Source organism: Palaemon carinicauda, chromosome 22 (assembly GCF_036898095.1).
Source record: "Palaemon carinicauda isolate YSFRI2023 chromosome 22, ASM3689809v2, whole genome shotgun sequence".
NCBI classification, from domain to species: domain Eukaryota; kingdom Metazoa; phylum Arthropoda; class Malacostraca; order Decapoda; family Palaemonidae; genus Palaemon; species Palaemon carinicauda.
This window is the reverse complement of record NC_090746.1, coordinates 3,158,605-3,171,104: the sequence shown is the minus strand read 5'-3', so window position 1 is coordinate 3,171,104 and position 12,500 is coordinate 3,158,605. Positions and strand designations below refer to the sequence as shown.

The 12,500-nt window shown below is 36.9% G+C and overlaps 1 protein-coding gene across 1 annotated transcript in view; it reads right to left on the bottom strand.

Annotated features, from left to right (window-relative positions):
- LOC137615776 (esterase 6-like) overlaps positions 1-12,500 on the bottom strand; it is a 32,022-nt gene that overhangs the window by 1,365 nt on the left and 18,157 nt on the right. The window contains exons 5-9 of the mRNA XM_068345468.1: positions 5,415-5,627; positions 4,750-4,940; positions 2,128-2,293; positions 1,810-1,991; positions 1-66 (exon numbers count right to left, since the gene is read on the bottom strand). The exon at positions 1-66 is cut by the window's left edge and continues 106 nt beyond it. Coding sequence (XP_068201569.1) covers positions 1-66; positions 1,810-1,991; positions 2,128-2,293; positions 4,750-4,940; positions 5,415-5,627 — 818 coding nt within the window. The remainder of the gene's footprint in view (positions 67-1,809; positions 1,992-2,127; positions 2,294-4,749; positions 4,941-5,414; positions 5,628-12,500) is intronic.

Here is a 12,500-nt window from a genome sequence, read left to right as displayed (position 1 = left end):
CAGGTACGAGGAATAGTCTTTGGTAGCATGATCCGTTGGATACAAGAAGAAACGATCTGTCATCATCTGTAAATAATAATAATAATAATAATAATGATAATAATATTAATAATACCAATAATGATAGGTTTCATTGAAGATTATGGCTGTTTCAGTGTCATCTATTTTGTAATTTAGCTTCTCAACCGTTCTGATTTTTCTTCTCTCATCAGTACTGCATGCTGCTCGTAACTGTGCTATGTTGGTGATGAGTAGGTGGGAGGGCATAATGCATAGAAAAAATCCTAAGATTTTACTAGAAATTCACTAAAAGTAAAATGTAAAATACAAAGTTTAAATGAGTTTGGCTGCTACACGTTGCGAGAGGGTGCTGGGTGTTTCCTCTCATCTTCAGGCAAGAAGTGGATGGATGTAGGCAGGGCAGGTTCGATTTATACGCCTCAGTTTGGTAGTCAAGTCGGGCGCTGATCGCCGATTGGTCCCTCTGAGCAGAGGCGGCACAGAATCTGGGATGGAGTTGTTCTCCCAATTACTGAGGTGGGGTCTGAGTAGGTCTAGGCTAAACTCCCAGTGCTGCGCCGTGATAAGCCAACACGCTGCCTGAGTAGGGTTCGGTGTCAGGCAAGCTGTTCTGCCACTCAGATCCCAGGTCCAGTGAGTCCTGAGCTGCTTCCTGATTGGCTGAGCTCGGGACTCACGATACCTGGGCTTTCCTGATGCCAAACCTCCCCTCAGGTAACATGTTGGCCAATTAGCACGCAGCACTGGGAGTCCAGCCCAGACTTACTCAGACCTCATCTAACTCCAATGACTCTGAGTGTACTGTATTAGCAGCCTGACTGTGACGGACCCCCTCCCAGCGAGCACCTCTGCCAATGGGAGAGCAGCTCTGTCCTATACTTGGCACCGCCTGTACTCACAGGGACAAATCAGCGATCAGTGCCCGACTTGACTACCAAACTGAGGCGTATGAATAGAGCCTGCCCTGCGTACATCCATCCACTTCTTGCCTGAAGATAAGAGTAGACACCCGGCAAAATCTTGCAACGTGTAGCAGCCAAACTCATTTATACTTTGTATTTGACAGTTTACTTTTAGTAAAATTTTGGTGGAATCTTAGAATTTTTTTCTGCTCTCCCACCTACCGATAACCATAGCAGTAACTGGCAGTATGCAGTACTGATGAGAAAAGAATCATCAGAGCGATTGAGAAGCTGAATTACAAGATAAAGGCCACTGAGGCCGCCATAATCTTCAATGATTTGCGTCTTTACTTCAAAAGTGTAACCTACTGTCTACTGTGTACATACATATAAACATTCGTTTATGGACGTGCATAAACGAATGTTTTTCGTACACTTTTGAAGCAAAAGACGTAACTCATTTACTTATGGGTATCCATATCCTCTCTTTAAATGAGAATAGCGCAGTTGCTGGCAGATTACAATGCTTTTGAAAAGAAGACTAGAACAATAGAAAATGTCTCATAAAATTAACCCAGTGAGGCAGTCATGGTCTTCAATCAAACATGCATAATAGAGGGTCTCCTACCGTAATAATAATAATGATAATAATACTACTACTACTACTACTACTAATAATAATAATGATAATAATGATAATAATAATAATAATAAGAAGAAGAAGAAGAAGAAGAAGAAGAAGCCTGGGTGTACCCAGAATCTCACACTAAACCCACCAGACTCTGTAGACTGTGATTAATAAAAGAAAATAAAAAAATTATAAAAATGATAATAAGAAGAAATTTATATGACAATCTTTTCTCGTGATCATAATTTAGCATTTTACCTCTACAAACTCCTTTGAAGATTCGTATCCAAATTTCTTTTTGCCCATGTAGTATTTTCGGATTATCTTTGATAATTCTACCGGATCCTTGCAAGAGGTTTCATCCAGGTCCAACAAGATGGGCCCATACTTATCCCATTGCGTGTTGAGCTGAGACGTAAGGACCGAGTCCTTCAAAATATCTGTGGAAAGACGTTGATAATTATGCATTGAGTAATATGTTTTTCTATGACCTTATTTCATTAATATAAGGCTAAAATTCTCATGTAATTGATGCCCTTAATAAGTCTATTTCAGTTGTTAACCTTGATAACTTACCCTGTACTCTGAAGGCGCCATCTTCCTTGTTGGTGCCAACCAACCAAGGAACTTGAAGGAATTCCCGATGTCTAATAAGGTGGTGAGGTTCGTCTGGCAAGACTGCATTCGACCCTTGCCATTTATCTATAACTGGTGCGAAGGGCATTGGTTCGTCGTCCCAAAGCTGGTAAAGAAGCACCACAAAGAAAAGAGTAATTAGATAAGGAATAAGTTAAGGTCTGCTTCATTTTTGTCTTATGTTTAGCCTTTTTTCTGAAAAGAAATGACACACAAGAACATGTTATTAATAGAAAATTAATATTTTCATCTAGTGAGAAGGTCTAGAACGTCTTAAATTAATCACATTAATTATGATAACAAGTACCATAGTTAAGCATGATTGTCTTCAAATCCCCATTGTATCAAGATTGCAGTATACAAGTCCACTTTTTAACATATTCCACCCTTACAATTTACTAAACTAGCCTATTAAAAAAGTTCATGTTACCAATTCTGCTGATTTGTCGTTGAAATTGAATTTATGAAAATATCCTTCGAAGAAAAAGATATGGCTATATAGACCGTATTAAGTGAGAGATGCATTATTTTTACTCTTTTGGTTGAAAACAAAATGCACAGGAAATGGATGAAAGAAAGGAACCAACAGACTAGAGAAAAATATGTATCTTCTAGGAATCAATCAGAAGAGATTAAGAGAAGATCACGGATAAATGCGTGGATTAAACTAGGAGGCGAATTTAGGGATGATCTCAAGAAAAATAAGATGATCTTTGCAGTTGCTAAATCATACAGGAAAGATAATAGAAAACAATATAATATAAAGGATGAAAATGGAAACATTATTGGCACGGCTACAGAACTTAATGAAAAATGGACTACTTATTTCAATAGGTTACTAAATGTAACTACAGAAGAAAATGAAGAAGAATATATCTTTCAATTTGACAGAGAAAATAGGGAGGATGTGGTTACTTATCATGAGTTTGAAAATGCTTTGAAAGAGATGAAAAATGGGAAAAGCCCAGGGTATGATAATATACCAATTGAGTTATTCAAAGAGGGAGGGGACCTAGCAAAGCAGATATTATATGACCTAACCTTGTCATTCTGGTTAGAGAGCATGGTTACTGAAGACTGGGGAAAACATATTTCTGTACCCTTTTATAAAGGTAAAGGTGATTCAGGCAAATGCGAGAATTATAGAGGTATAACGCTCATATGTCATGCACCAAAACTTTATGAGAGGATTTTAGAAAAAAGGGCGCGACACATCATTGAACCTCAGCTAGGCGAAGAACAACATGGATACAGAAAGGACAGAAGTACATCAGATCTCATATTCGCCTTGAGGCTTGTTATTGAAAAATCATGGGAATACAATAGGCCACTGTATATAGCATTTATTGATTTGGAAAAGGCATTTGACTCGGTACTTAGGAACAAATTGTGGAGGTGCTTAGGAGAGGTTTATGGACTCGACGGTAGATTGGGAGCTGCAATAAAGAGCACGTACGAACCATGTATGAATAATGTAAGGACTGGATACAAGAATGAAAATTGGTTTAGAGTAACAACAGGTGTTAAGCAGGGAAGCGTTCTTTCCCCACTCTTGTTCATTGCATATATAGATGTAATTATAAGAAGTTTTAAGGAAAGAATAAATATCTCGGGAGACATCATGATTTTTGCTGATGATATTGCTTTCTGGACATATGATCGGGAGGAACTAGAAAGAGCATTGATAGCCTTGAACGATTGTTTAACAGAAGCTGGACTGAAGATGAACATTAATAAAACCGAAATATTAACAATCAACAAACAACAACAAGCTCCAACGAACATCATGATAAGAAATACGGTAATTAAGGACACCAACGCATTCAAGTATTTAGGGTGTATGTGTACAGACAACGGCTTTAAGAACAAAGAAGAAATTACTGAACGAATAAAGAAATATAATAAATGCTGTGGAGCACTCTATCCAATTATGAGAGATGCATACGTACCTATAGAAGTAAAGAAAACCATATTTGAAGGATTACTAACACCAATCATGCCATATGGATCAGAGAGCTAGACAATGACCATCAAAGACAGCAGCAGAGTCCAAGCTTCAGAGATGAAAATCCTGAGAACAATAATGCACAAAACAAGAAGAGATATAACAAGAAATGTAGATTTTAGAAGGATGGTTGGGGTATCTCCTATGTTGAACAAGATTGAGAAGGGACAACTGAGATGGCTGGGACATTTAATAGAATTACAGGAAAGAGATGGGACTGGACGCCTGATGGGAGGAGATCAAGAGGTAGACCACGTAAACGCTGGAGGGATGGAATTGAAGAGATTTTGACAAAGAACAACATGCCAACAATTGAACAGCTGAGAAGAGAGGGAATTTTTGAAAACAGAATGGAGTGGAGAAGACAACTGATTCCACTGACAGGCTGAAAGCCTACCTGGGAGTGGAAGTGAAGTGAAGTGATGCTTGAACTAATCTTAGGCATATGACGATCTCAATTTTCAAATGACTGCACTCCCCCCGATAGTATAAAATAATTTCAAACATCCTAATAATCAAATAAAGGAAAATCCTATACCCGCACAAAGGATACTTACATACAAGGATGGTATAACTTCCACAATCTTTTCAGGAGAAGTCACCCTGAGGCAAGACATCAACACTTCTGATGTCTGTGTGGGGCACCCAACTTTTTTGCCCAGTTTCAAGGCTTGTAATTTAGCATTCTTGGCAATGGCGTGTGGACTGTATGCTGTGCCACTGTGAGAAATTGCTCTGTGCAGCAGGGCTGACAGAAATAGAAAAGATACATATATAAATGGAATGACACGAAAATTGTTAAAGGGTTCTTCCAATATGTGATCTACCGATTTGTCTTTTGTTCCGCCGTGGGTTGCTTCGCTCGCAAAGAACAAAATACATCACTGCTCCTATGTACTAGCAAGCAGTGCATATTGAGCTGCGCTCGCCTGCCCCGTTGGTCTTTATTTCCGTGATATTTTTTAAAACTTCTAATGTTTCTGATCGGCACGATTCACTCGTAGATCAAATGCCATAAATAGCAGATTACTGTCACAGATCGGTAGATCGCAGATTTTGGTAGATCACATATTGGAAGAAACACCATATTTGCTTTAGAATAACAGGAAATACAATATTTAACAAATCTATCCATCTAGCGACGCCTGCTTTCACTAACTTTCGTCTCAGTACGATTAAATTGATCTTTATGAAAACAGGATTATAGGAAAGACCTCCTCACCATGATCATCGGGATGGTAGGCTGACCCTCTCGTCTTAGGCGACAGCATGAGTAGATTGGCGCTCATACCTCCAGATCCAGACCCCATCAAGGTTACAGAATCATTCATGCAGCCAAAGTAACGAGCATTGTCGTGTATCCATTCCAACGCCATCACCTGGTCCATCAGTCCGTAGTTTCCGGGGCCTTCTGAATCTTCAGTTGATAGAAATCCTGGAGGGAAATTCAGGAGATGAAGTTTGGAGCAACACCCAGTTTAAGACAGGATCACAAGGACTAAAGGAATACGTTTTTAATTATATATATATATATATATATATATATATATATATATATATATATATATATATATATATATATATATATATATATATGTGTGTATATATAAAATCAACTTTTACTAGTCCACTGCAGAACAAAGGCCTCAATCCTGTTTTTTCACTTGCGTCTGTTTATGGTCTTTTAATGCCAGTCCACACCCGCAAACTTTCTTAGTTCGTAAATCCATTGTCTTCCCTTCCTTCCCCTGCTTCTTTTACAATATCCAGGGACCCATTTCGTTAATCTTAATGTCCATATATTATCAGTCATTCTCATTATATGTTCGGTCCATGTACATTTCTTTTTCTTACAAGTTGTTAGAATATCCTCTACTTTAGTTTGTTCTGGTATCCATGTTGATCTTTTTCTCTTTGTGTTATTCCTATCATTATTCTTTCCATAGCTCTTTCAGTTGAAACTGGTTTATGTTCTATATATATATATATATATATATGTGTGTGTATATATATATAGATATATATATATATATATATACACACGCACACACACACACACACACATATATATATATATATATATATATATATATATGTATATATATATATATATGTGTGTGTGTGTGTGTGTGTATGTATCATCTCGTAAGCCTATTGACCCAAATGGCCTGGATTAGATTTCGCCAGTCGTCCATAACTCGAACTTTTTTTAATCAATACTTCTCCATTCATATATCAGCCTCTGCATGTCTAGAAGCTTTACTCGTTTTCTTCTGTGATATCATCAAGTCATTCTTGCAAAAGTCCCTTCAAATCTCTAATAATGAAATGATTTCTTCTCTCGATAGAACTTCACCCCATATAGGCTCAATCCGATTAAACAGGTGGTTATAGGAAGGAAGACAAATCAGTTTATGGCCAAAATATACTGCAATCTTATCAATCCCATATTGATTTTCCTTTTTCCGCAAAGAGCATCCTCACCATTTATGACTGAACTATTACTCTCAGTATAATCGGATTCTCCCAATATTTTGTAATGATGGCTTTTTTTAAGATGACGATTTTGGTGGATTGTATATATTTACCGAGTGGTAGGGGCCATATATTATAATCATTTTTATTATTATCTTTATTATTATTATTATTTTTATTATCCTTATTGTTATTATTATTATTATTATTATTATTATTATTATTATTATTATTATTATTATTATTATTACCGAAGCTAGTAACAGTCGTAGCTGGAATTATTACTATTACTACTAGCTAAACTACAATCCTAGTTGGAAAAGCAGGATGCTATAAGCATAAGGGCTCCTACAGGGAAAAACGGCCCAGGGAGGAAAGGAAACAAGGAAGTAAATAAGGTACAAGAGAAGTAATGAACAATTATAATACCATGTTTTAAGAATAGTAAGAACATTATAATGAAAACATTAACAGATAGATAACATGCAACAGTCCGTGTGTTTTTCGAAGTAGCAGAGAGAGAGAGAGAGAGAGAGAGAGAGAGAGAGAGAGAGAGAGCGTAGCATTATCACCAATCAGGTTGGCATGAGGTCCCAGATTCCAGCTTCACTAACCAGCTGAGAAATGCGTCAAGTTCATCGATATTGTTTTTCTACAGAAAAAAAAAAAAAAAGATTTTTCTCTTTTATCTGTCAAAATAATAATAATTTATAACAATGTACGCCCTAAACGTAATCAAGTGGAAGATCATGGTACAGAGGCTATGGCACTACCCAAGACCAGAGAACAATGGTTTAATTTTGGAGTGTCCTTCTCCTAGAAGAGCCATTTTTCACGCTCTGTGCTCATATTTCATGTGCTTGTAGAAAGGGGGCTGGAACTGAGATCTCTTTGCTTCTTATTAACGTTTGATTAGAAAGATCATTTCACAATCTGTGTGTTAAAGGGAGTGAGAGTGTTACCCAAAGTAGTGATTTGATGTAGCATGAATGCCATGCACAGAACAAGGGTTTTCTTCGTTTAAAAAAATTCTTTTTAACCATTCTGGTATGTCTCTCTCTCTCTCTCTCTCTCTCTCTCTCTCTCTCTCTCTGTTATTATATGTTCGAAATACGACATACTTCTCTATATATCTATAAAGAATAATAGTGTAAACTGAAAGGGATGGGAAAGGAACTTACGTCTCTCTCTCTCTCTCTCTCTCTCTCTCTCTCTCTCTCGTGTTACTAATAGCTATAAAGCGAATGATGGCATGGCCATACTCTGATTATCTTGGAATTTTGAAGACTTTTAGTCCACCTCTTTTTACCATTCAACTTTTCTTACTAATATATATAAAGAATTATAGTGTGAACTAAAATGGATGGGGAAGAAATCTACGCCTCTCTCTCTCTCTCTCTCTCTCTCTCTCTCTCTCTGTCTCTCTCTCTCTCGTTTGACAATTATTTTTCATAAAATGCCATTACTATATATAATTCGAAAAATATTCCTGTGTTAAATTTAGATGGAAATGACTGGGCAATTTGTATTTCAATTTATTATTATTATTATTATTATTATTATTATTATTATTATCATTATTATTACTTGCTAAGCCACAACCCTAGATGGAAAACCAGGAGGCTATAACCCCAGTGGCCCCAACAGGGAAAATAGCCCAGTGAGGAAAGGAAACAAGGAAAATTATATTTTAAGAACAGGCAACATTAATCATTTCTTATATAAACTATAAAAACTTTAACAAAACAAGAGGGGGAAAAATTAGATAGAATAGTGTGCCCGAATGTACCCTCAAGCAAGAGAACTCTAACCCAAGACAGTGGAAGATCATGGTACAGAGGCTATGGCACTACCCAAGACCAGAGAACAATGGTTTAATTTTGGAGTGTCCTTCTCCTAGAAGAGCCATTTTTCACGCTCTGTGCTCATATTTCATGTGCTTGTAGAAAGGGGGCTGGAACTGAGATCTCTTTGCTTCTTATTAACGTTTGATTAGAAAGATCATTTCACAATCTGTGTGTTAAAGGGAGTGAGAGTGTTACCCAAAGTAGTGATTTGATGTAGCATGAATGCCATGCACAGAACAAGGGTTTTCTTCGTTTAAAAAAATTCTTTTTAACCATTCTGGTATGTCTCTCTCTCTCTCTCTCTCTCTCTCTCTCTCTCTCTGTTGTTATATGTTCGAAATACGACATACTTCTCTATATATCTATAAAGAATAATAGTGTAAACTGAAAGGGATGGGAAAGGAACTTACGTCTCTCTCTCTCTCTCTCTCTCTCTCTCTCTCTCTCTCGTGTTACTAATAGCTATAAAGCGAATGATGGCATGGCCATACTCTGATTATCTTGGAATTTTGAAGACTTTTAGTCCACCTCTTTTTACCATTCAACTTTTCTTACTAATATATATAAAGAATTATAGTGTGAACTAAAATGGATGGGGAAGAAATCTACGCCTCTCTCTCTCTCTCTCTCTCTCTCTCTCTCTCTCTCTCTCTCGTTTGACAATTATTTTTCATAAAATGCCATTACTATATATAATTCGAAAAATATTCCTGTGTTAAATTTAGATGGAAATGACTGGGCAATTTGTATTTCAATTTATTATTATTATTATTATTATTATTATTATTATTATTATTATAATTATTATTATTATTATTACTTGCTAAGCCACAACCCTAGATGGAAAACCAGGAGGCTATAACCCCAGTGGCCCCAACAGGGAAAATAGCCCAGTGAGGAAAGGAAACAAGGAAAATTATATTTTAAGAACAGGCAACATTAATCATTTCTTATATAAACTATAAAAACTTTAACAAAACAAGAGGGGGAAAAATTAGATAGAATAGTGTGCCCGAATGTACCCTCAAGCAAGAGAACTCTAACCCAAGACAGTGGAAGATCATGGTACAGAGGCTATGGCACTACCCAAGACCAGAGAACAATGGTTTAATTTTGGAGTGTCCTTCTCCTAGAAGAGCCATTTTTCACGCTCTGTGCTCATATTTCATGTGCTTGTAGAAAGGGGGCTGGAACTGAGATCTCTTTGCTTCTTATTAACGTTTGATTAGAAAGATCATTTCACAATCTGTGTGTTAAAGGGAGTGAGAGTGTTACCCAAAGTAGTGATTTGATGTAGCATGAATGCCATGCACAGAACAAGGGTTTTTCTTCGTTTAAAAAAATTCTTTTTAACCATTCTGGTATGTCTCTCTCTCTCTCTCTCTCTCTCTCTCTCTCTCTCTGTTATTATATGTTCGAAATACGACATACTTCTCTATATATCTAAAAGAATAATAGTGTAAACTGAAAGGGATGGGAAAGGAACTTACGTCTCTCTCTCTCTCCTCTCTCTCTCTCTCTCTCTCTCTCTCGTGTTACTAATAGCTATAAAGCGAATGATGGCATGGCCATACTCTGATTATCTTGGAATTTTGAAGACTTTTAGTCCACCTCTTTTTACCATTCAACTTTTCTTACTAATATATATAAAGAATTATAGTGTGAACTAAAATGGATGGGGAAGAAATCTACGCCTCTCTCTCTCTCTCTATCTCTCTCTCTCTCTCTCTCTCTCGTTTGACAATTATTTTTCATACAATGCCATTACTATATATAATTCGAAAAATATTCCTGTGTTAAATTTAGATGGAAATGACTGGGCAATTTGTATTTCAATTTATTATTATTATTATTATTATTATTATTATTATTATAATTATTATTATTATTATTACTTGCTAAGCCACAACCCTAGATGGAAAACCAGGAGGCTATAACCCCAGTGGCCCCAACAGGGAAAATAGCCCAGTGAGGAAAGGAAACAAGGAAAATTATATTTTAAGAACAGGCAACATTAATCATTTCTTATATAAACTATAAAAACTTTAACAAAACAAGAGGGAGAAAAATTAGATAGAATAGTGTGCCCGAATGTACCCTCAAGCAAGAGAACTCTAACCCAAGACAGTGGAAGATCATGGTACAGAGGCTATGGCACTACCCAAGACCAGAGAACAATGGTTTAATTTTGGAGTGTCCTTCTCCTAGAAGAGCCATTTTTCACGCTCTGTGCTCATATTTCATGTGCTTGTAGAAAGGGGGCTGGAACTGAGATCTCTTTGCTTCTTATTAACGTTTGATTAGAAAGATCATTTCACAATCTGTGTGTTAAAGGGAGTGAGAGTGTTACCCAAAGTAGTGATTTGATGTCGCATGAATGCCATGCACAGAGCAAGGGTTTTCTTCGTTTAAAAACATTCTTTTTAACCATTCTGGTATGTCTCTCTCTCTCTCTCTCTCTCTCTCTCTCTCTCTCTCTCTCTCTTTAAGAAGAGGTCCAATAGCTGACAAAACTCTAGATAATTTTTACATAGACACATAATCTTTTAATTTTCCTTATGTGAACTAGTATATATATATATATATATATATGTGTGTGTGTGTGTGTGTGTATGAACATATATCACAAGCACACGTGATTTTAATTAATGTAAATATCACCCACGAATGGCATTTAATACCGAATTCTATCTTGGGAATATATATCCACTTGGAATTCATTTTATGGTAACAGCTTCTGGCCGGGTGGTGATTCGAACCACCACCTGTACGGCTGGAAACTATGCTGGCAGGGACCCTATCGACTCAGCTATCAAGAAGCTGTTACCATAAAATGAATTCCAAGTGGATATATATTCCCAAGATAGAATTCGGTATTAAATGCCATTCGTGGGTGATATTTACATTAATTAAAATCACGTGTGCTTGTGATATATGTTCATTAAAATAACCACGTGTTGCAAACTCACGATTCAGCTATCATGGTGGAGCTGGGTCTATTTCAAGTCTATGAACAGATTCCTGAATTCGACAGGAATATGTAGGGGGACTTGTCATAAACTTTTGTCTCTCTTGATAGCTGAGTCGGTAGGGTCCCTGCCAGCATAGTTTCCAGCCGTACAGGTGGTGGTTCGAATCACCACCCGGCCAGAAGCTGTTACCATAAAATGAATTCCAAGTGGATATATATTCCCAAGATAGAATTCGGTATTAAATGGCATTCGTGGGTGATATTTACGTTAATGAAAATCACGTGTGCTTGTGATATATGTTCATTAAAATAACCACGTGTTGCAAACTCACGATTCAGCTATCATGGTGGAGATGGGTCTATTTCAAGTCTATGAACAGATTTCTGAATTCGACAGGAATATGTAGGGGGGACTTGTCATAAACTTTTGTCTCTCTTGAAAGCTGAGTCGGTAGGGTCCCTACCAGCATAGTTTCCAGCCGTACAGGTGGTGGTTCGAATCACCACCCGGCCAGAAGCTGTTACCATAAAATGAATTCCAAGTGGATATATATTCCCAAGATAGAATTCGGTATTAAATGCCATTCGTGGGTGATATTTACATATATATATGTATATATATATATATATGTGTGTATGTATATATGTATATATATATATATATATGTGTGTATATATATATATATGTATATATATATATATATATGTGTGTGTGTGTGTGTGTGCGGACGACTCCATTAACCTATGCAGAGGTCAGAAATCTCGATTGGTCTTGTGTATATATGCATCGATGCACTTTCCTGATCTTAAAATCTTAAAGAAAGGGGGATAAAGTTTCTGATTAGATATTGGTCATGCTCGTAAAGGTATTTTGCAGAGAGAGAGAGAGAGAGAGAGAGAGAGAGAGAGAGAGAGAGAGAGGGGGGGGGGGGAGTTGTATCTCTTGACAAGGCATTGACAAGAGTCACAAGATAATTGATTCACAAAGGCGGAAAAATCACTTAAGCTATGAACC